The 20,358-nt window shown below is 38.5% G+C and overlaps 1 protein-coding gene across 1 annotated transcript in view; it reads left to right on the forward strand.

The window, feature by feature from the left end:
• The window catches only part of LOC131831260 (uncharacterized), a 57,025-nt gene extending 37,085 nt beyond the window's left edge, over nucleotides 1-19,940 (forward strand). The window contains exons 5-7 of the mRNA XM_059173410.1: nucleotides 14,017-14,142; nucleotides 17,944-18,145; nucleotides 19,852-19,940. Coding sequence (XP_059029393.1) covers nucleotides 14,017-14,142; nucleotides 17,944-18,002 — 185 coding nt within the window. The 3' untranslated portion in view covers nucleotides 18,003-18,145; nucleotides 19,852-19,940. The remainder of the gene's footprint in view (nucleotides 1-14,016; nucleotides 14,143-17,943; nucleotides 18,146-19,851) is intronic.
• Nucleotides 19,941-20,358: the final 418 nt, after the last annotated feature.

Genomic DNA, 20,358 nt, shown 5'->3' on the forward strand with positions numbered 1-20,358 from the left:
CTCAAACTACTAGAACTCATACAGCAGTTCAGCAACGTGGCAGGATACAAAGTCAATGTACAGAAATCAGTGGCTTTCATAAACACTAACAATGAAAATACAGAAAGAGAAATTAGAGAATAGACCCCATTTACTATAGCACTAAGAATCATAAGATACCTGGGAATAAACCTAAGCAAAGCGGTAAAGGATCTGTACTTGAGGAACTACAGAACACTCCTGAAAGAAATTGAAGAAGACACAAAAAGATGGAAGACCTTTCCATGCAATTGGATTGGAAGAATAAACATTGTTAAAATGTCTATACTGCCTAGAGCAATCTATACTTTTAATGCTATTCCGATCAAAATTCCACCAGTATTCTTCAAAGAGCTGGAGCAAATAATCCAAAAGTTTGTATGAAATCAGAAGAGACCCTGAATCACTAAGGAAATGTTGAAAAACAAAAATAAAATGGGGGACATCATGGTACCTGATTTCAAGTTTTACTACAAAGCTGTGATCACCAAGACAGCATGGTATTGGCATAAAAAGAGACACACAGACGAGTGGAACAGAATAGAGGGCCCAGATATGGACCCTCAACTCTATGGTCAAATAATCCTCGACAAAACAGGAAAATACTATACAGTGGATAAAAGACAGTCTCTTCAATAAATGGTGCTGGGAAAACTGGGCAGCTATATGTAGAAGAATGAGACTCGACCATTCTCTTACACCATACACGAAGATAAACTCAAAATGGATAAAAGACCTCAATTTAAGACAGGAATCCATCAGAATTCCTAGAGGAGAACATAAGCAGTAATCTCTTAGATATCAGTCACAGCAACTTCTTTCAAGATATGTCTACAAAGTCAAAGGAAACAAAAGCAAGATTAACTTTTGGGACTTCATCAAAATCAAAAGCTTCTGCACAGCAAAGGAAACAGTCAACAAAACAAAGAGGCAACCCATGGAATGGGAGAAGATATTTCCAAATGACAGTACAGACAAAAGGTTGTTATCCAGGATCTATAATGAGCTCCTCAAACTCAACACACACGAAACAGACAATCATATCAAAAAATGGGTAGAAGATATGGACAGGCACTTCTCAAATGAAGACATACAAATGGGTATCAGACACATCAAAAAATGTTCATCATCACTAGCCATCAGGGAGATTCAAATTAAAACCACATTGAGATATCACCTTACACAAGTTAGAATAGCCAAAATTAACAAGACAGGAAACAACATGTGTTGGAGAGGATGTGGAGAAAGGGGAACCCTCTTCCACTATTGGTGGGAATGCAAGTTGGTGCATCCTCTTTGGAGAAAAGTGTGGAGATTCCTCACGAAATTAAAAATAGAAGTTCCCTATAACCCTGCAATTGCACACCTGGGTATTTACACCAAAGATACAGATGTCGTGAAAAGAAGGGCCATCTGTACCCCAATGTTTATAGCAGCATTGGCCACAGTCACCAAACTGTGGAAAGAACCAAGATGCCCTTCAATGGATGAATGGATAATGAAGATGTGGTCCATATACACTATGGAGTATTATGCCTCCATCAGAAAGGGTGAATACCCAACTTTTGTAGCAACATGGATGAGACTGGAAGAGATTATGCTGAGTGAAATAAGTCAAGCAGAGAGAGTCAATTATCATATGGTTTCACTTATTTGTGGAGCATAACAAAAAGCATGGAGGACATGGGGAGTTAGAGAGAAGGCGGTTGGGGTAAATTAGAAGGGGAGTTGAATCATGAGAGACTATGGACTCTGAAAAACAATCTGAGGGGTTTGAAGTGACGGGTGGTGGGATGTCGGGGTACCAGGTGGTGGGTATTATGGGTATTATAGAGGGCATGGATTGCATGGAGCAATGGGTGTGGTGAAAAAATAATGATACTGTTATGCTGAAAATAAATAAATGAAAGAAAAATTAAAAAAAGGATGTAGTAGAACACATGAGAAGAGAAAAGCATCAGAGAGTGTGGGCAAAGCATTTCATCCAAGCCAGCACACCACCTGTTTATGCAGCACACTGACCATTGGATGCCTACATACTTCCCTCAAATTATGAACTTGACATTCTTTGTTCTTGACCTCTTTCTTCCATCGGGTAATCCCGTCTGTTTCAGAGAAGAAACATTTTTTTTTCCTCCGACATTCTGTTTAATTTTTATTTTTTATAAACATATAATGTTTTTATCCCCAGGGGCAGAGGTTTGTGAATCGCCAGGTTTACACACTTCACAGCACTCAACATAGTACATATCCTCCCCAATGTCCATAACCGCACCCCTATTCTCCAAACCCCCCTCCCCCAGCAACCCTCAGTTTGTTTTGTGAGATTAAGAGTCACTTATGGTTTGTCTCCCTCCCAATCCCATCTTGTTTCATTTATTCTTCTCCTACCCCGTCAACCCCACATGTTGCATCTCCAATTCCTCATATCAGGGAGATTATATGATAGTTGTCTTTCTCTGCTTGACTTATTTCGCTAAGCATGATACCCTCTAGTTCCATCCACATCATCACAAATGGCAAGATTTCATTTCTTTTGATGGCTGCATAGTATTCCATTGTGTATATATACCAGTTCTTCTTCTTTATCCATTCATCTGTTGATGGACATCTAGGTTCTTTGCATATTTTGTGTATTGTAGACATTGCTGCTATGAACATTCAGGTGCACATGCCCCTTCAGATCACTACGTTTGAATCCTTAGGGTAAATATCCAGTAGTGCAATTGCTGGGTCATAGGGTAGTTCTATTTTCAATATTTTGAGGAACCTCCATGCTGTTTTCCAGAGTGGTTGCACCAGCTTGCATTCCCACCAACAGAGTAGGAGGGTTCCCCTTTCTCCACATCCTCACCAGGATCTGTCATTTCCTGACTTGTTAATTCTAGCCATTCTGACTGGTGTGAGGTGATATCTCATTGTGGTTTTGATTTGTATTTCCCTGATGCCGAGTGATGTGGAGCACTTTTTCATGTGTCTATTGGCCATCTGGATGTCTTCTTTGCAGAAATGGCTGTTCATGTCTTCTGCACATTTCTTGATTGGATTATTTGTTTTCTGGGTGTTGATTTTGCTAAGTTCTATATAGATTTTGGACACTAGCCCTTTATCTGATATGTCGTTTGCAAATATCTCCTCCCATTCTGTCTGTTCTCTTTTGGTTTTCTTAACTGTCTCCATTGCTGTGCAAAAGCTTTTGATCTTGATAAAATTCCAGTAGTTCATTTTTTCCTTTGCTTCCCTTGCCTTTGGCGATGTTTCTTGGAAGAAGTTTCTGCGGCTGACGTCAAAGAGGTTGCTGTCTTTGTTCTCAATTATTTTGATGGATTCCTTTCTCACATAGAGGTCCTTCATCCATTTTGAGTCTATTTTCATATGTGGTGTATGGAAATGGTCCAATTTCATTTTTCTGCATGTGGCTGTGCAATATTCCCAACACATTTATTGAAGAGGCTTTTTATCATCGTATTTTCTTTCCTGCTTTGTTGAAGATTAGTTGACCATAGAGTTGAGGGTCTATTTCTCGGCTCTCTATTCTGTTCCATTGATCTATGTTTCTGTTTTTGTGCCAGGAGCATGCTATTTTCATGATGACAGCTTTGTAATAGAGCTTGAAGTCTGGAATTGTGATACCACCAACTTTGGCTTTCTTTTTCAATATTCCTTTGGCTATTTGAGGTCTTTTCTGCTTCCATATAAATTTTAGGATTATTTGTTCCATTTTTTTTGAAAAAAAAAAAAGGATGGTATTTTGATAAGAATTGCATTAAAACGGAGTTAGGGTAAATTGGAAGGGGAGGTGAATCATGAGAGACTATGGACTCTGAAAAACAATCTGAGGGGTTTGAAGTGGCAGGGGAGTGGGAGGTTGGGGGTACCAGGTGATGGGTATTATAGAGGGCACGGATTGCATGGAGCACTGTGTGTGGTGAAAAAAAAAAGTGTAGATTGCTTTAGGTTCCATGAACATTTTTTGTTTATTTTATAATAAACAATAATTATTCTTATTCCAGGAGCATGGATTATCTTTCCATTTCTTTGTGTCTTCCTCAATTTTTATCATGAGTACTTTATAGTTTTCTTAGTATAGCTTCTTAGCCTGTTTGGTTATGTTTAATCCTAGGTATCTTATAGTTTTGGGTGCAATTGTAAATGGGATTGACTCCTAAATTTCTCTTTCTTTGGTCTTGTTGTTGGTGTAGAGAAATGCAACTGATTTCTGTGCATTGATTTTATATCCTGACACTTTACTAAATTTCTGTACAAGTTCTAGGAGTTTTGGAGTGGAGTCTTTTGGTTTTTCCACTTATAGTATCATATCATCTGCGAAGAGCGATAGTTTGACTTCTTTTTTGCCAATTTGGATGTGTTTAATTTTCTTTTGTTGTCTAGTACTATGTTGAATAGCAGTGGTAATGATGGACATCCCTGCTGTGTTCCTGATCTTAGCGGAAAACCTTTCTTTTTTTCTCCATTGAGAATGAATTTACAGCGGGTTTTTCATAGATGGCTTTGATAATATTGAGTTATGTGCCCTCTATCCCTACACTTTGAAGAGTTTTGATCAGGAAAAGATTCTGTTCTTTGTCAAATGCTTTTTTAGCATCTATTGAGAGTATCATGTGGTTCTTGTTCTTTCTTTTGTTAATGTGTTGTATCACATTGATTTGCAGATGTTGAACTAACCTTGCAGGCCTGCAATAAATCCCACTTTGTCATGGTGAATAATCCTTTTAATGTACTGTTGGATCCTATTGGCTAGTGTTTTGGTGAGAATTTTTGCATGTGTGTTCCTCAAGGATATTGGTTTGTAGTTCTCTTTTTTGAGGGGATTCCTGTCTGGTTTTGGGATCAAGATGATGGTGGCCTCATAAAATGAATTTGGAAGTTTTCCTTCCATTTCTATTTTTTGGAACAGTTTCAGGAGAATAGGAATTAGTTCTTCTTTAAATGTTTGGTAGAATTCCCATGGGAACTCGTCTGGCCCTGTGCTTTTTTTGTTTGGAGATTTTTGATGACTGTTTCTATCTCCTTAATGGTTATGGGTCTGTTCAGGCTTTCTATTTCTTCGTGGTTCAGTTGTGGTAGTTATAATGTCTCTAAGAATGCATCCATTTCTTCCAGATTGTCAAATTTGTTGGCGTAGAGTTGCTCATAGTATGTTATTATAATTGTCTGTATTTCTTTGGTATTCGTTGTGATCTCTCCACTTTCATTCATGATTTTATGTATTTGAGTCCTTTCTCTTTTCTTTTTGATAAGTCTGGCCAGGGGATTATCAATCTTATTAATTTTTTCAAAGAACCAGCTCCTAGTTTCACTGATTTGTTCTATTGTATTTTTGGTTTCTATTTCATTGATTTCTGATCTGATCTTTATGATTTCTCTTCTCCTGCTGGGTTTAGGGTTTCTTTCTTCTTTTTTTTCCAGCTCCTTTAGGTGCAGGGTTAGTTTGTGCACTTGATACATTTCTTGTTTCTTGAGAAAGGCTTGTACCGCTATATATTTTCCTCTCAGGACTGCCTTTGCTGTGTCCCACAGATTTTGAACCGTTGTGTTTTCATTATCATTTGTTTGCATGATTTTTTTCAATTCTTCTTTAATTTCCCGGTTGACCCACTCATTCTTTAGAAGGATGCTGTTTAGTCTCCATGTATTTGGGTTCTTTCCAAATTTCCTGTTGTGATTGAGTTCTAGCTTCAGGGCATTGTTGTCTGAAAATATACAGGGAATGATCCCAATCTTTTGATACTGGTTCAGACCTGATTTAGGACCGAGGTTGTGATCTCTTCTGGATAATGTTCTATGTGCACTAGAGAAGAATATGTACTCTGTTGCTTTGGGATGAAATGTTCTGAATATATCTGTGATGTCCATCTGTTTCAGTGTGTCATTTATGGTCTTTATCTCCTTGATCTTTTGCTTGGATGATCTGTCCATTTCAGTGAGGGGAGTGTTAAAGTCCCCTACTATTATTGTATTATTGTTGATGTGTTTCTTTGATTTTGTTATTAATTGGTTTATTAAATGGTTGGATGTTTCCATGTTGGGACATAGATATTTAAGATTTTTAGATCTTCTCGTTAGACAGGCCCTTTGAGTATGATATAGTGTACTTCCTCATCTATTATAGTCTTTGGCTTAAAATCTAATTGATCTGATATAAGGATTGCCTCTCCTGCTTTCTTCTGATGTCTATTAGCATGGTAAATTGTTTTCCACCCCCTCACTTTAAATCTGGAGTCGTCTTCAGGTCTAAAATGAATTTCTTGTATGCAACATATAGATTTTTTTTTTAATCCATTCTGATACCCTGTGTCTTTTGATTGGGGCATTTAGCCCTTTAACATTCAGGGTAACTATTTAGAGTTAGGAATTTAGTGCCATTGTATTGCCTTTAAGGTGACTGTTACTGTATATTGTCTCTTTTCCTTTCTGATCTACTACTTTTAGGCTCTCTCTTTGCTTAGAGGATCTCTTTCAATATTTCCTAAACAGCTGATTTGGTATTTGCAAATTCTTTTAGTTTTTGTTTGTCCTGGAAGCTTTTTATCTCTCTTTCTATTTTCAATGATAGCCTCGCTGGATGTAGTATTCTTGGCTGCATGTTTTTTCTCGTTTAATGCTCTGAATATATCATGCCAGCTCTTTCTAGCCTGCCAGGTCTCTGTGGATAAGTCTGCTGCCAATCTAATATTTTCACCTTTGTATGTTACAGACTTCTTTTCCAGGGCTGCTTTCAGGATTTCCTCTTTGTCACAAAGACTTGTAAATTTTACTATTAGGTTACGGGGTGTGGACCTATTCTTATTGATTTTGAGGGGCATTCTCTGAACCTCCTGAATTTTGATGCTTGTTCTCTTTGCCATAGTGGGAAAATTCTCCCCAATAATTCTCTCCAGTATACATTCTGCTCCCCTCTCTCTTTCTTCTTCTTCTGGAATCCCAATTATTCTAATGTTGTTTCGTCTTATGGTGTCACTTATCCCTCAAATTCTCCCCTCATTGTCCAGTAGCTGTTTGTCCCTCTTTTGCTCATCTTCTTTATTCTCTGTCATTTGCTCCTCTATATCACTAATTCTTTCTTCTGCCTCATTTATCCTAGCAGTGAGAGCCTCCATTTTTTATTGCACCTCATTAATAGCTTTTTTGATTTCAACTTGGTTAAATTTTAGTTCTTTTATTTCTCCAGAAAGGGCTTTTATATCTCCTGAGAGGGTTTCCCTAATATCTTCCATGCCTTTTTCGAGCCTGGCTAGAACCTTGAGAATCATCATTCTGAACTCTAGATCTGACATATTACCAATATCTATGTTGATTAGGTCCCTAGCCTTCAGTACTGCCTCTTGTTCTTTTTTATTTTTTTTTTTTTTGTGGTGAATTTTTCCACCTTGTCATTTTGTCCAGATAAGAGTATTTGAAGGAGCAAGTAAAATACTAAAAGAGTGGCAACGACCCCAAGAAAATTTGATTTAACCAAATTAGAAGAGATCCCAAATCGTGTGGGTGAGAAAGGGGATAAAAAGAGTTCCAGGAAAATAAATAAATAAATAATTAGAAAATAAAATGAATAAAGAAAAAAAAATATATGTATATTATATAAACTAGTTAAAAATGTTAAAAAAGAAAAGGGCAAAAGTTTAAAAAATTTTGCAGAAAAACAAAGAAGAAAAAAGTTTGAAAAAGAAAAAAAAAATAAATTATCTGTAAGACTAAAGAATCATGGAGAGAAAGTCATGAGTTCCATACTTTGCTTTCCTCCTCCTCTGGAATTCCGCTGCTCTCCTTGGTATTGAAACTGAACTCCTTGGTATGTGACCTTGGTCCTGGCTAGATTTCTTGTTGACCTTCTGGTGGAGAGGCCTTTTGTAGTGATTCTCAACTGTCTTTGCCCCAGGTGGAATTGCACCACCCTTATCATGGGCTGGGCTGCATAACTAGTGTGGATTTGCTTTCAGGAGCTTTTGTTCCCTGAATGCTTTCTGTAGAGTTCCGGAAGATGGGAATGGAAATGGTGGCCTCCCAGTCTCTGGCCCGGAGGAGCCAAGAGCTCAGGGCCCCGCTCCTCAGTGTGCCCTCAGAGAATAGCGCCCAATTACTCCCATCTCCCTGGCCTCTGGCCGCGCTCTGAGCTCACAGAGCCTGTGACTGTGTCAAGGTAACCCTGAGATGAAAGGTCACTCCTGGGCTCTGTCTCTGTATCCAGCTTTCCCATTCTAATACCTGTAAGTTCTGCGACACTCAGACACTCCCCAATTCTTCTGTGACCCTGCAGGACCTGAGGCCACACTTACCCCGCATGGGCTTCACCCCAGTTTAGCCTCTGTAGCTATGTCCCTCAGTGGAACAGACTTTTAAAAGTCCTGATTTTGTGTGCCGTTGCTCCACCGCTTGCCGGGAGCTGGCCCCTCCCCCCGCAGTCTATCTTCCTGTTGCTTTGGATTCACTTCTCCACCAGTCCTACCTTTCAGAAAGTGGTTGATTTTCTGTTTCTAGAATTGCTGTTCTTCGATCTCCCTTTGGATTTGTAAGTGTTTGCAGTCTTTAGAAAAGCTCTCTAGCTGATCTCCTGCTACCTAAAGTAGTTTCTGCCTGCTACTTCTCTGCCATCTTGACTCTAAGTCTTGGAATGGACCTACACTTTCATTTCTTTTGGGTATACACCTAGGGGTTGAATGGCTTGGTCATATTTTAGCTGTAGATTTAACATTGTAGTAACTATCCAGTTGTTTTCCAAAGTGGTTTTACATTCTTACCAAGGGTAGTATAGGAGCCCAGTTTCTCAATATTTTCACCCACACTTACTATCTTTTTGATTGTAGCTATCTTGGAATAATACGTCATTTTACTGTGGCTTTGATTTGCATTTTCCTAACAACTAGAGATGGTGAACATCTTTTTATGAACTTATCATCCAAGTGTTATGTAGAATGAAGTTTGTATTCAAAGATTTTGCCCAAAATTAGTTGGATTTTTAGTTTTTATATTATTGAATTTTGAGTGTTATTTATATATTCTGATTCCAGTTCCTTATCATATATGTGATCTACAAATATTTTCTCCCACTATGTGGCTGGGCATTTTATTCTTTTAAGAATGTTTTTCAAGGAACAGAGTTCTCAGTCTTGATGAAATCCAATTTATCATTATTTTCTGTAATTCTACTTAATTATAATTTATTTAAATTTAAATTTAAGTTGCAACAGGTGTTTATTGGATACTAGACTGGACAGCAGAGATTGAGAGAAATACTCAAATGTAATATTACCAAGGATTAATAAATGGTGATAGCTATAATTAAAGGCAAATATGGATATGGAGCAAGGCCACTCTGGCATTAATGTTTCTAGGAAGGCCTCCTTTAAGTGAGGCCATACTCTTTGATGGGTGACCACAAGATGCTGTAAAAAGATTTCAAGAAGTAGGAGCAATTATTCAAAGATCCTGTGGTAGGAAAAGACATGATGTGTTTGAGCAGCCAGTGTGTAGAGGCTGTATAAGAAGTTATTTTCTTTATTTTATAGCCATGTTTAGTATTTTCACCTGAAGCAGAATCACTTGACTGGTTCATTCACATTTATTCACTAGTCAGAGGATTTGATTATTTCTAGAAATCAAGGATTTTCTGTCACTTATACTCTTTGGAATAAAGCACAATAGATTTGTCTAGTTACATCTAAAAATGTTGCTCTAAAAGATAATAGGAGCATAGAGATAATGCTTCTGGATATTGCATTCTGGATAGAATTGATCCTTCTGGATAAGGTATCCTTGAGGAGATCCACATTTGGATAGAACAGTTTTTTATAGAATGAAATGGAAGTGCGTATTAGAGTAATTTCGGTTAGGGATCATTTGTGTCATACTCAGGCACTCTGACCCTTTGGTTTCTCATACTAATTGAAAACCCCTTGAGTAAGATGGTTGTTGGGATAAGAAAGAAAGACTCAAAGGCACAGAAAGTCAGTTGGACCAATGGGATTTTAAAATAACTTCAACATATTACAATGTAGCAACTATTGTTGACCACATTATTCTGTCTTGTCTTTCTGTATTCACTGGGTCCAAATCTGTTAATTGCAGCTCATGGTACAATACCATCGAGAGCCAACTTTGGCCACGTGTGTCTTATGGTTTGGTTTGAAGGAAACTTCTTTGTGAGTAAGCTTTAGTTCTACTCTATAATACTGAGAAAATATTATGCCTGTGGATAAACCAATATTTTCCTGAAGTCTTTTCTTGTGTTATTCACAAAGCGAGTTGATAAAATCAGGCTTTTTTTTTTTTTTTTTTTTTTTTTTTTTTTTTTTTTTTTTTGTCTTTGAGGAGTCTGAAATTATCAAAATCTGAATCAGATTAATCAGAAATACCCACTGTTCTCTCTGGTGTGATCTCCACACTAGTGAGTGTACTTTGTTTCTTTGTCTGTAATGGTGTTCAGAATCCATACCTTGTATAGTTCACAAATAGTTTCTTATGGTTCAGAAGAAGAAAGTATATTCTGCGATTTTAGGTGCAGAAGCCAATTAGTTATGTTTTACCAAGTGAAATGAGGTGTAAAGCCATAGAAGGAGTTTTATTTCTTTGAGTTTGATAAGGAAAAATTGACATGCAAAAGAGTGGATGCTATCTGTCTCACTCATCTCTGGCTGCCATATCAAAATACCCTAAATTGGGTGGTTTAAACATCAGACCTTGATTTCTGACAGTTCTGGAGGCTGTGGATGCCTTTGATTTGGGAGCAAGCCATTTCAGTTCCTGGTTGAGGGTTCCCTTGGCTTGTGTTTGGGCATCATCTTCTGTGTCTCCATGGGATGGGGAAGAGACCAGAGAATGAAGAAGAGAGGGAGAGATGTGGAGATGGAACTCGATGTCTCTGTTCACTTCTTATAAGGGCACTAATCTTATCCTAGAGGACCTCAATTTCATGACCTCATCCAAACCTAAATCAACTCCCAAAGATGCCTGCCTCTTAATACCATGCAGTGGAAATTAAACCTTCAGCATATAAATTTAGGTGGGACATAGGCATCAGTCCATAGCACTATGCTTCCAAGTAGTCAACTTTGAAGGAAAGAAATATCAAATAACATAGAAACTTGAAAAGAAAGATAACAATTAATGTTTATAATTTATGGGATAATAGGAAATATCAAAACCTCATTAGGTGAATACCTAACTACATATATTACACATCAAATAGATGAGCTAAGTATTATTAACTTATTTTAAAGAAGAAGGGACTGAGCCCTGCCAAGGCCACATGCAGTAAGCAGTAAAGCTAGAATTTGGACCAGATCTCCAAACTCTGTTTCTTTTTCTAACTATAGTATAGATGCTTTTGTTACTATTTCTAACATACAGGCATAGGAGCGAGTAGGTTAGAATTCTGTATGAACTTCTGAGAAAAGCACATATGAGAGGTTTTCCTCCTGAGAGGTAATTTTCTTCTTTGGGGAGCAGAATCTCTACTTTCTCCTTCTACCATTGAATGTTATGTTCACAGCTGCCATTCATTAAGTAAATTTTAGGTACTTGCTTTAGGGAGGGTTCTCCAGAGAAAGAGACCAATGACAGTCATGTGATCTGCCAGTGTAAGTTGAAGACCCAGGAAAACTGGTAGTTCAGTTGACCCCCATATTTTGGCATGAATCAAGATGAGATGAGATGTCCCAGCTCAACAGTGAGACAGGAAAAAGGGGGTGAATTTCTCCTTCCCCCACCCTATTCTGTGAAGGTCCTCAAGAGATGCACTGATGCCTACCCGCTTTGGGGAGGGCCACCTGTCCTATTCAATCAGTGATATAAATGGCAATCTCATCCAGAAATACCTCACAGACACACCTAGAAATGTTTAATCCGGGAACCTTGTGGGCAGTCAACTTGGCTAATAAAATTAATCATCACAGTAAGTATTAACTAATAGTGACAATAAATGATGCAATTGCTAGGCTGATTACCTTGGAAATGGGTGATTTTAATTCCTTCGTATCTGTCATTTTCAGAAGTGTTATACAAGGCACTCATCATCCTTCTGGAGTTCCTTAGCCATGTCTGCTTTCCAGGCTGGTATCTTAGTCTAACTTACTGTCAGAAAGCTTTGCATCTTCCACAAACTTAGAGAATTATATCTCAGAGTTACATGTTTGTGCATTGAATTCTGTGCCTCTCTGGACAGTCACATGATTGGCACAGCCAGGTGAAACTCTCTGAATTTAGAAAATGTTTTATGTCATGAATCTTGAGTGTGTGGAAAAACTCTTGCTACCAAAGTTATATTTCCTTACAGTGTGAACATAACAGTGTGTTTTAGGAGGGCAAAAGAAAAATTAATTTATGACTCTAACACCCATGTGTTAGAACAGAATGGATTGTTTATTTATTTATTTATTTATTTTAAAGATTTTATTTATTTGACAGAGAGAGACAAAGAAAGAGAGGGAAAACAAGCAGGGGGAGTGGGAGAATGAGAAGCAGGCTACACATTGATTTGGGAGCCCAAAGCGAGGCTCCATCTCAGGACACTGAAATCATGACCTGAGCTGAAGGCAGATGTTTAATGACTGAGCCAAGCAGGAACCCCTAAATTGTATTTTTTATAAAACAAAACATAAGGACAATCATATGTTTACACATTTGGATAAAAAATAATGATCAGTTTAAAGTAAAATAGTTAAAATAGAGAATTGCAACTTAGATACTGAAAATTCACAAATCACAGGTACTAAATAGTGCAGTTGTTGCTTCTGTTCCGGGGTCAGATGGCTATGAAACAATCTGTCACTCTCTGTGATTTCACCATTGTTCCAGGTTTTGATTCCAGCAAAGGTCTGCAGGATGAAATATGGACCATATCCACAAAGGAATCCCCCACTCCCCCACAGTGTTCCATAGACTGGGAGAGGTGACACAGCTTGATGTCATCTACAATAAAGGAGACTTCACTAACTGAAGGGTCTGAATCCTGTCAAAGTTTTTATCATGCCATCCAGGACTTGGTGGTTGTTATTTTCAAAGTAAAGATATCTTTAGAACCACATAACGACATAACAGAAAGATGTGATTATAAAGCTTGCCTTCCTAGAACTTATTAGTAGCTGAAAATATACTAGATTTCAATTTAAACTGCCACTAATACAGGTTTGTAAGCTATAAAATATCACAGAAATAACTGGATATATGACTAACACCAAGTTCATATATGTCTATATACATGCACTTACATGTACATACACTCGTGTACACAGTGCTTGAAGAAATGTATGCATATTTTGTTACTCTGATTCACTGTAGTTTCATGACTCATACCTCTTTCATCCCCAGAGCATTTGGCAAATAACTCTATTATGGACTGAATGTGCCTTCTCCAGAAACTCACGTTGAAGTCCTGATTCCCTGTGTTAGATTAGGTCAGGAGGACAGAATCCCCGTTATAGGAGACCACAAAGCTTACTCGCTCTGTCTATCTCTGTCCTCCTTATGAAGAGAGTACAGCTGGCAGACAGCCGGCTATAGATGTGAAAGAGGGTCTCATCAAGAACTGAATCTTCTGGCACCTTAACTTTGGACTTGCCAGCCTCCAAAACTATGCATACCAGGTGTCTAGATGTCTGTGGTTCAGTCTGCCTAGCCTGTTATTTGTTATGGTAGCTGTAGCACACTATTTCTGAAAGACAGTTTCATCAAGGGTAAAGCTTGCTCTACCACTTGGTATCCTAAGTGTTGGAGATCTCAGGGACTGTGGCATTCCTGGTGTGTGCACAGAGGCCACGAGCTGGATGCTCAGTTAGTTTGGCAACTGCAGCAGTTTTCTGAAGCAGTTTTGGATGGGGGTGAAGGTTAGTATTTGCTTACTTAACGGAGGACTTAGCTACAGTGTGGGTGGCTGGAAAGGGAGTAGAGGAAACTCCTTTCTGTCAGCCACCAGGAAAGGAACTTTCAGTCAACACAGCCCAGTTTATTTCATAATTATTTTTCTGTTTGAATTTTTTTATTTAGTACAAGTTTGGATTAGGAACGTCCAATCAACAGCAGAAACAGTCCTATCAGCACTGTGTGTTGGTGCTGTGCTGAGCAGTCTTGACCACGTTTTGACAGAGAGCTATCCTATGGCACAACTGAAAGGTAATACCTATTTCTGGATGTGTGTTCAATGGCGTGTGGACTCTGAAAATGGAATGTATGTGCCCACATCAGCTCCCATTTCAAAAGGTGGAAAGCCCAGCTTTTCTATGGCCTTTTGCTTTCCTTGTTTGCCAGGATCCTAATTTACACCTAGGAGAGGATATGTATTTCCTCTTCTACCCCCGCATTGACCCTCTGGAACCTCAGCTTTGGCAGTAGTCTTTGCCAGGTTAGAATACATCTGAATCTGGATAGATGTGGGCCTGCTTTCCACACTCATTTTATACATTCTGTTTCTTACCATTATGGCTTCTGAGTTTGATGACCATATCCTTCCCCTCTGCATGAGGAAGGTGAGAGTGTGCTGCAAGGCAGAGCTTCCCAACCATTAGAGTTGTCTCTGCTACAGTCACCCCTTCGGCTGGAAAGCAGATAGGTGGCTACCAGGGCATCCAGAGAGCCTCTGTTTAGCAGGGTGTGCCATGGATGTGTAAATCTTATCCCCTTGTCTGGGCCATGATGGGAGAACTGTAGTGAAACCCTGCCTTGTAAGGGAATATTAGGGACAAGGCACTGGTGATTGGCCATGTCTACTCCTTGGTGCTGCTGAAAAGGTATAATGACCTGAGGCTGCAACTGGTGGTTTTGCCAAAGAAGAAAGTCCAGCCAACTTCAAGGCCCACAGTGATACTCCAGAACCCTGCAAGGGTCAAGTGGAGCAGAGGAAGAAATCATAACATATAAGGACAGGTCTGCTCTCATATTTCTGTATGTAACCTGCTTATGTGCTCCAGAGCCTCACTGGGTATGTCATATTACCACGTTGTTTTCCACATAATCTTACCCTGTTATTTGTGCTAGGTCGGATGGTTCTATGATCTCAGAGGGCTCAGAAGTTAAGTGCTAGAACAAGGGTACAGAATTTAATTCCAGGATCTCCTAGCCAAGTGCCTATTCTCCTATGTTACTTAGATGCTTGTGTTTGTTGTTTTATTTCAAAATGATTGTCTCACAGAAAGAGGAAAGACAGCCAAAAGTAAAAGTATTTGTTTCTTAATCTTGGAAAAGAATGTATACCCTTCTACAACGGTCTGGTGTGATGACATTTGTGTTAATGTAATGCTCACATTGATTCTAGTTGAGATGATTTGGGGTAAATAGAGGATCATACACATCCCAGACAAAAGTGACAGTAGTGAGAAGCTTTAGCTCACCCAGTGGTCAAAACCTGGTTGTGACAATGAAAATACAGAAAGGGAAAATAGAGAATAAATTCCATTTACTATAGCACCAAGAACCATAAGATACCTGGGAATAAACCTAACCAAAGAGGTAAAGGATCTGTACTCGAGGAACTACAGAACACTCATGAAAGAAATTGAAGAAGACACAAAAAGATGGAAGACCATTCCATGCTCTTGGATCGGAAGAATAAACATTGTTAAAATGTCCATACTGCCTAGAGCAATCTATACTTTTAATGCCATTCCGATAAAAATTCCACCGGTATTCTTCAAAGAGCTGGAGCAAATAATCCGAAAATTTGTATGGAATCAGAAGAGACCCCGAATCATGAAGGAAATGTTGAAAAACAAAAATAAAGCTGGGGGCATCACGTTACCTGATTTCAAGCTTTTTTACAAAGCTGTGATCACCAAGACAGCATCATACTGGCATAAAAACAGACACATAGACCAGTGGAACAGAGTAGAGAGCCCAGATATGGACCCTCAACTCTATGGTCAATTAATCTTCGACAAAACAGGAGAAAATATACAGTGGAAAAAAGACAGTCTCATCAATAAATGGTGCTGGGAAAACTGGACAGCTATATGTAGAAGAATGAAACTCGACCATTCTCTTACACCGTACACGAAGATAAATTCAAAATGGATAAAATACCTCAACGTGAGACAGGAATCCATCAGAATCCTAGAGGAGAACATAGGCAGTAATCTCTTCGATATCAGCCACAGCAACTTCTTTCAAGGTTTGTCTCCAAAGGCAAAGGAAATAAAAGCGAAAATAAACTTTTGGGACTTCATCAAAATCAAAAGCTTCTGCACAGCCAAGGAAACAGTCAAGAAAACAAAGAGGCAACCCACGGAATGGGAGAAGATATTTGCAAATGACAGTACAGACAAAAGGTTGATATCTAGGATCTATAATGAACTCCTCAAACTCAACACACATGAAACAGGCAAACATATCAAACAAAAAATGGGAAGAAGATATGAACAGACACTTCTCCAATCAAGACCTACAAATGGCTATCAGACACATGAAAAAATGTTCAGCATCATTAGCCCTCAGGGAGATTCAAATTAAAACCACATTGAGATATCACCTTACACCAGTTAGAATGGCCAAAATTAACAAAACAGGAAACAACATGTGTTGGAGACGATGTGGAGAAAGGGGAACCCTCTTCCACTGTTGGTGGGAATGCAAGTTGGCGCAGCCTCTTTGGAGAACAGTGTGGAGATTCCTCAAGAAATTAAAAATAGAACTTCCCTATGACCCTGCCATTGCACTCCTGGGTATTTACCCCAAAGATACAGATGTCGTGAAAAGAAGGGCCATCTGTACCCCAATGTTTATAGCAGCAATGTCCACAGTCTCCAAACTATGGAAAGAACCAGGATGCCCTTCAACGGACGAATGGATAAGGAAGATGTGGTCCATATACATGATGGAGAATTATGCCTCCATCAGAAAGGGTGAATACCCAACTTTTGTAGCAACATGGACGGGACTGGAAGAGATTATGCTGAGAGAAATAAGTCAAGCAGAGAGAGTCAATTATCATATGGTTTCACTTATTTGTGGAGCATAACAAATATCATGGAGGACAAGCGGTGTTAGAGAGGAGAAGGGAGTTGGGGGAAATTGGAAGGGGAGGTGAATCATGAGAGACTATGGACTCTGAAAAACAATCTGAGGGGTTTGAAGTGGCGGGGGTGGTGGGAGGTTGGGGTACCAGGTGGTGGGTATTATAGAAGGCACGGATTGCATGGAGCACTGGGTGTGGTGAAAAAATAATACTGTTTTTCTGAAAATAAATAAATTAAAAGAAAAAAACCCGGTTGTGACAATAGGACGTAGAAGCAAGGTGCAAGCTTAAAACTAAATTTTTGTTTCTTAGCAGAGCTTGTTAGCATACCTTGTTCCTGAGGTATGTCAACACATATAAATATTGGGAAGACAAGAATGAAACAGCTTATTGATTACAAAATTATATAGACTAGCAACAAAAGGATTAATGGTTAAATTTGAATAAGCTAATTTGTAAATTTGATAACTTTTTTTTTATAGGCTTGAAATTTGAATTCTATAAAAGCTTTCCTCCAAGCCCTCCTTCAGTATCTGGCTGCCCTGCTCTCTGAAGCAAGCCCTCCAAGCCCTCATTTTAATGCTTTGCTAATTTTAAATGTTTGGAAGTGACTTCAGCACAGTGGGCTTAAATTCAACTGAAGTGTTTAGATGTTTTTCTTCCTGAAGGGATTGTAACAGAAGAAAGGATGAAAAATTGCAGTTCACCAAGCTTAAATATTTTATCCTTTTCCTTCACTTGCCAGGCATTCTCTTCCTATGATCTCTGTGAAAATTAGGAATGACCAGTTTCAGAATGATTTAGAGGTTCCAACATTAGTACTGTATCTCTTGGTTAATATGAAGTTAACTTCTAAAGAGAGAAAACCTACAGGTTTTCATGTAAACAGTGTTTTCTGAGTTGTTGAAAACAAAAGATCAAAAATATTTTTCTTCAATTACCTTTTTCATTTTCATTTTCCTACATAGGCACACTTGTATTACCAGTGAGGAGCACGGATCTGCTGCATATGATGTCAGAGGGTTAGGGGCCACAGAAGCATGGCTGCTGAGGTAGATCCAGGAATGTGGTTCTACTAAGATAGACTAGGCACAAATTAATTTATGTCAAATGGAGTAAGGAACCCAGGGAAGACTTAACGGATTTGCACATTTCAAAGTTCAAAGCATGGTAAATAGATGCTGAATAAAGGGTGTCTGGAGGATTGGTGGGAGGAATTTAGCCCAGGCCCAAAGGTGAAACAGAATCTCAGAATATGTGCCTGTCAACAAAACACTATCCTTCTTAGTAACATCAACCCGTCTTTTATTGTTGACATTCTTCACATGGGGACAAGTCACTGGACCTCGCAGTAGAAGTACTTTTCTGCTAGATTTTCTTTCTCCCTGCCACACTAGCCTCATAATGATGGATTGAGGAGAGTTATGTTCCTAAGAGACATGAGTAATGACGACAGAGGGATGAAAGTGACAAGCTGTAAGATAGAACATAGGTTATCAAAACCACAGACTTTTCTAGGATCTGAAGAAAACTGGGGGTTCTCTCTCCAGAAAGAAGGCATAGGTACATATCATCTAAACAAGAGATATACACAATTGAACCATCCCTGAAACTCATTCCTGGTTAATAATTCCTGATTGAGAAGTATGGTATTGTCTATTTCTCACCCATTTACTTCCTGTCTTTTAGTCATGGTTTATGTAATTGTGTCAGTTGCCCTCTGAGCTGTACTAAGGAGGTTGGGACATTGAGTTTCTACATGTGAGCCAAAAGATTAAGGTAGGGAGAACAACACTGAGGCAGAACACTGCTGACAGTAACTGTGGAGAGATCCTGAGGACATGGTGAATTTGGGGGATAAGAAGTGTGCCAAAGAAGTTCAGTATCCCTTTCCAATAGAATGATTATTTCCCTCTTCCTGTGCTGGATCTAGGATTGATTTTACTAGAAGCACTTCCTTTATGAATAATGTAATGATGTGTACTGATCCTGAGCCAATTAGTTTTCTCTAGTTCTTCCTAAAGCAGCACCCAGTTCCCAGGATTGCTGACCTAGGCCCTCTGGTGGTAGGGGAGACCTCTGGCCAGTATAAGGTGAGAGAGTAGAGCAGGAAAAATGGCCAACACCTGGACTTCAGTCCTGGCAATTGAGGAACATATTGGTGATTTTACCTATTTGTTTCCACTGGCAGGCCCACTGACTTTATCTAGAATGGATGGTAAATCTATAAGGTTAAATTTAGAAAGTGGTTATCTGGAGCATACAAGTTGAATAAATCTCCATTTATCAAAAATCATAGGTCCTCTGAAACAAAGTAATCTGTTTGGAAGATGGGATCCTAAATATGTAAATATTTAAGTCTATTAAATATGTAAGAATCTAGTCTCTTTTGCTGTAGAGGATTTGTTTCATCTCCCTTTACTTGATCTCTTCAAATCCTGACTTTCTTTGAGGCCCAGTTTAGGGTCTGTTCTGCCTATGAAAGAGAGATAATAGAGCTACTCAGATGGCATTTTGGAATATAAATGAGATACTCCACTTCTGCCTTTAGCAGAGGGGCTGGAACATAGTAAACAATATATGTATTAGCTACAGTTGATGTTAATGGGTATGATACTACTTTTCCCAAATACTCTGATCAACATTTAACCTCCACATTCTCTGTCCATAAAAAAATATTTAAAGCCTCTACCACTTTTGCACACTTACTATCCTAGTTAAAATGTTCTGTTATCTGTACAGTGAGATTGGGGTCTCTTTGAGAGGTAAGGGCAGGCAATACAAAATTTGCTGAATTGGTTTCAAAATTGGCACTTACTCACTTTACAAGTCACATGGTCTTCATTTTATTTATTCATTTATTTCTTTCTCAACAGAAAATGAAAACACTTTCAGAAAGGAGGAGGAGTGCCCCATTTATATCCTGGATTAAGTCCTACAAAAAAGGCCAAGTACCAAGTAATTAAATAGTTTTGTTTTAGACATTTGGTACGTTCTTTTTTTTTTTTTTTTTTTAATGTGTGAAGTTTTTTGTTTGTTTTTTATCAACAGCAAAATTCTTTATTTAGTAATAGAAAGTATGACATCTGTGCTGAAGTTATTTAATAAGGTCTGTATTTTAAGTGACTCATAAAGACTTCTAGAGCTGGTGTGATTAGTTACTTTAAAACTACTTTAAAAATCTTCTATGACCTGTTAAACAAATGTGCAGGCTCCATGTATTATTGAAGGTTAATGATAGAAACAAGTAGCCATCAGAATACTAAAAGATGAGTTATTTTAACCACCACCTATCTTGGTTTTGCACAGGTTTTAGCTTATTTTTTATCATAAGATGTTACTTGTGCCTGGGCATGAGGCAAATTTTTCCAGTTTTAAATATG

The sequence above is a fragment of the Mustela lutreola genome, chromosome 5 (genome assembly GCF_030435805.1).
Source record: "Mustela lutreola isolate mMusLut2 chromosome 5, mMusLut2.pri, whole genome shotgun sequence".
NCBI classification, from domain to species: Eukaryota; Metazoa; Chordata; class Mammalia; order Carnivora; family Mustelidae; genus Mustela; species Mustela lutreola.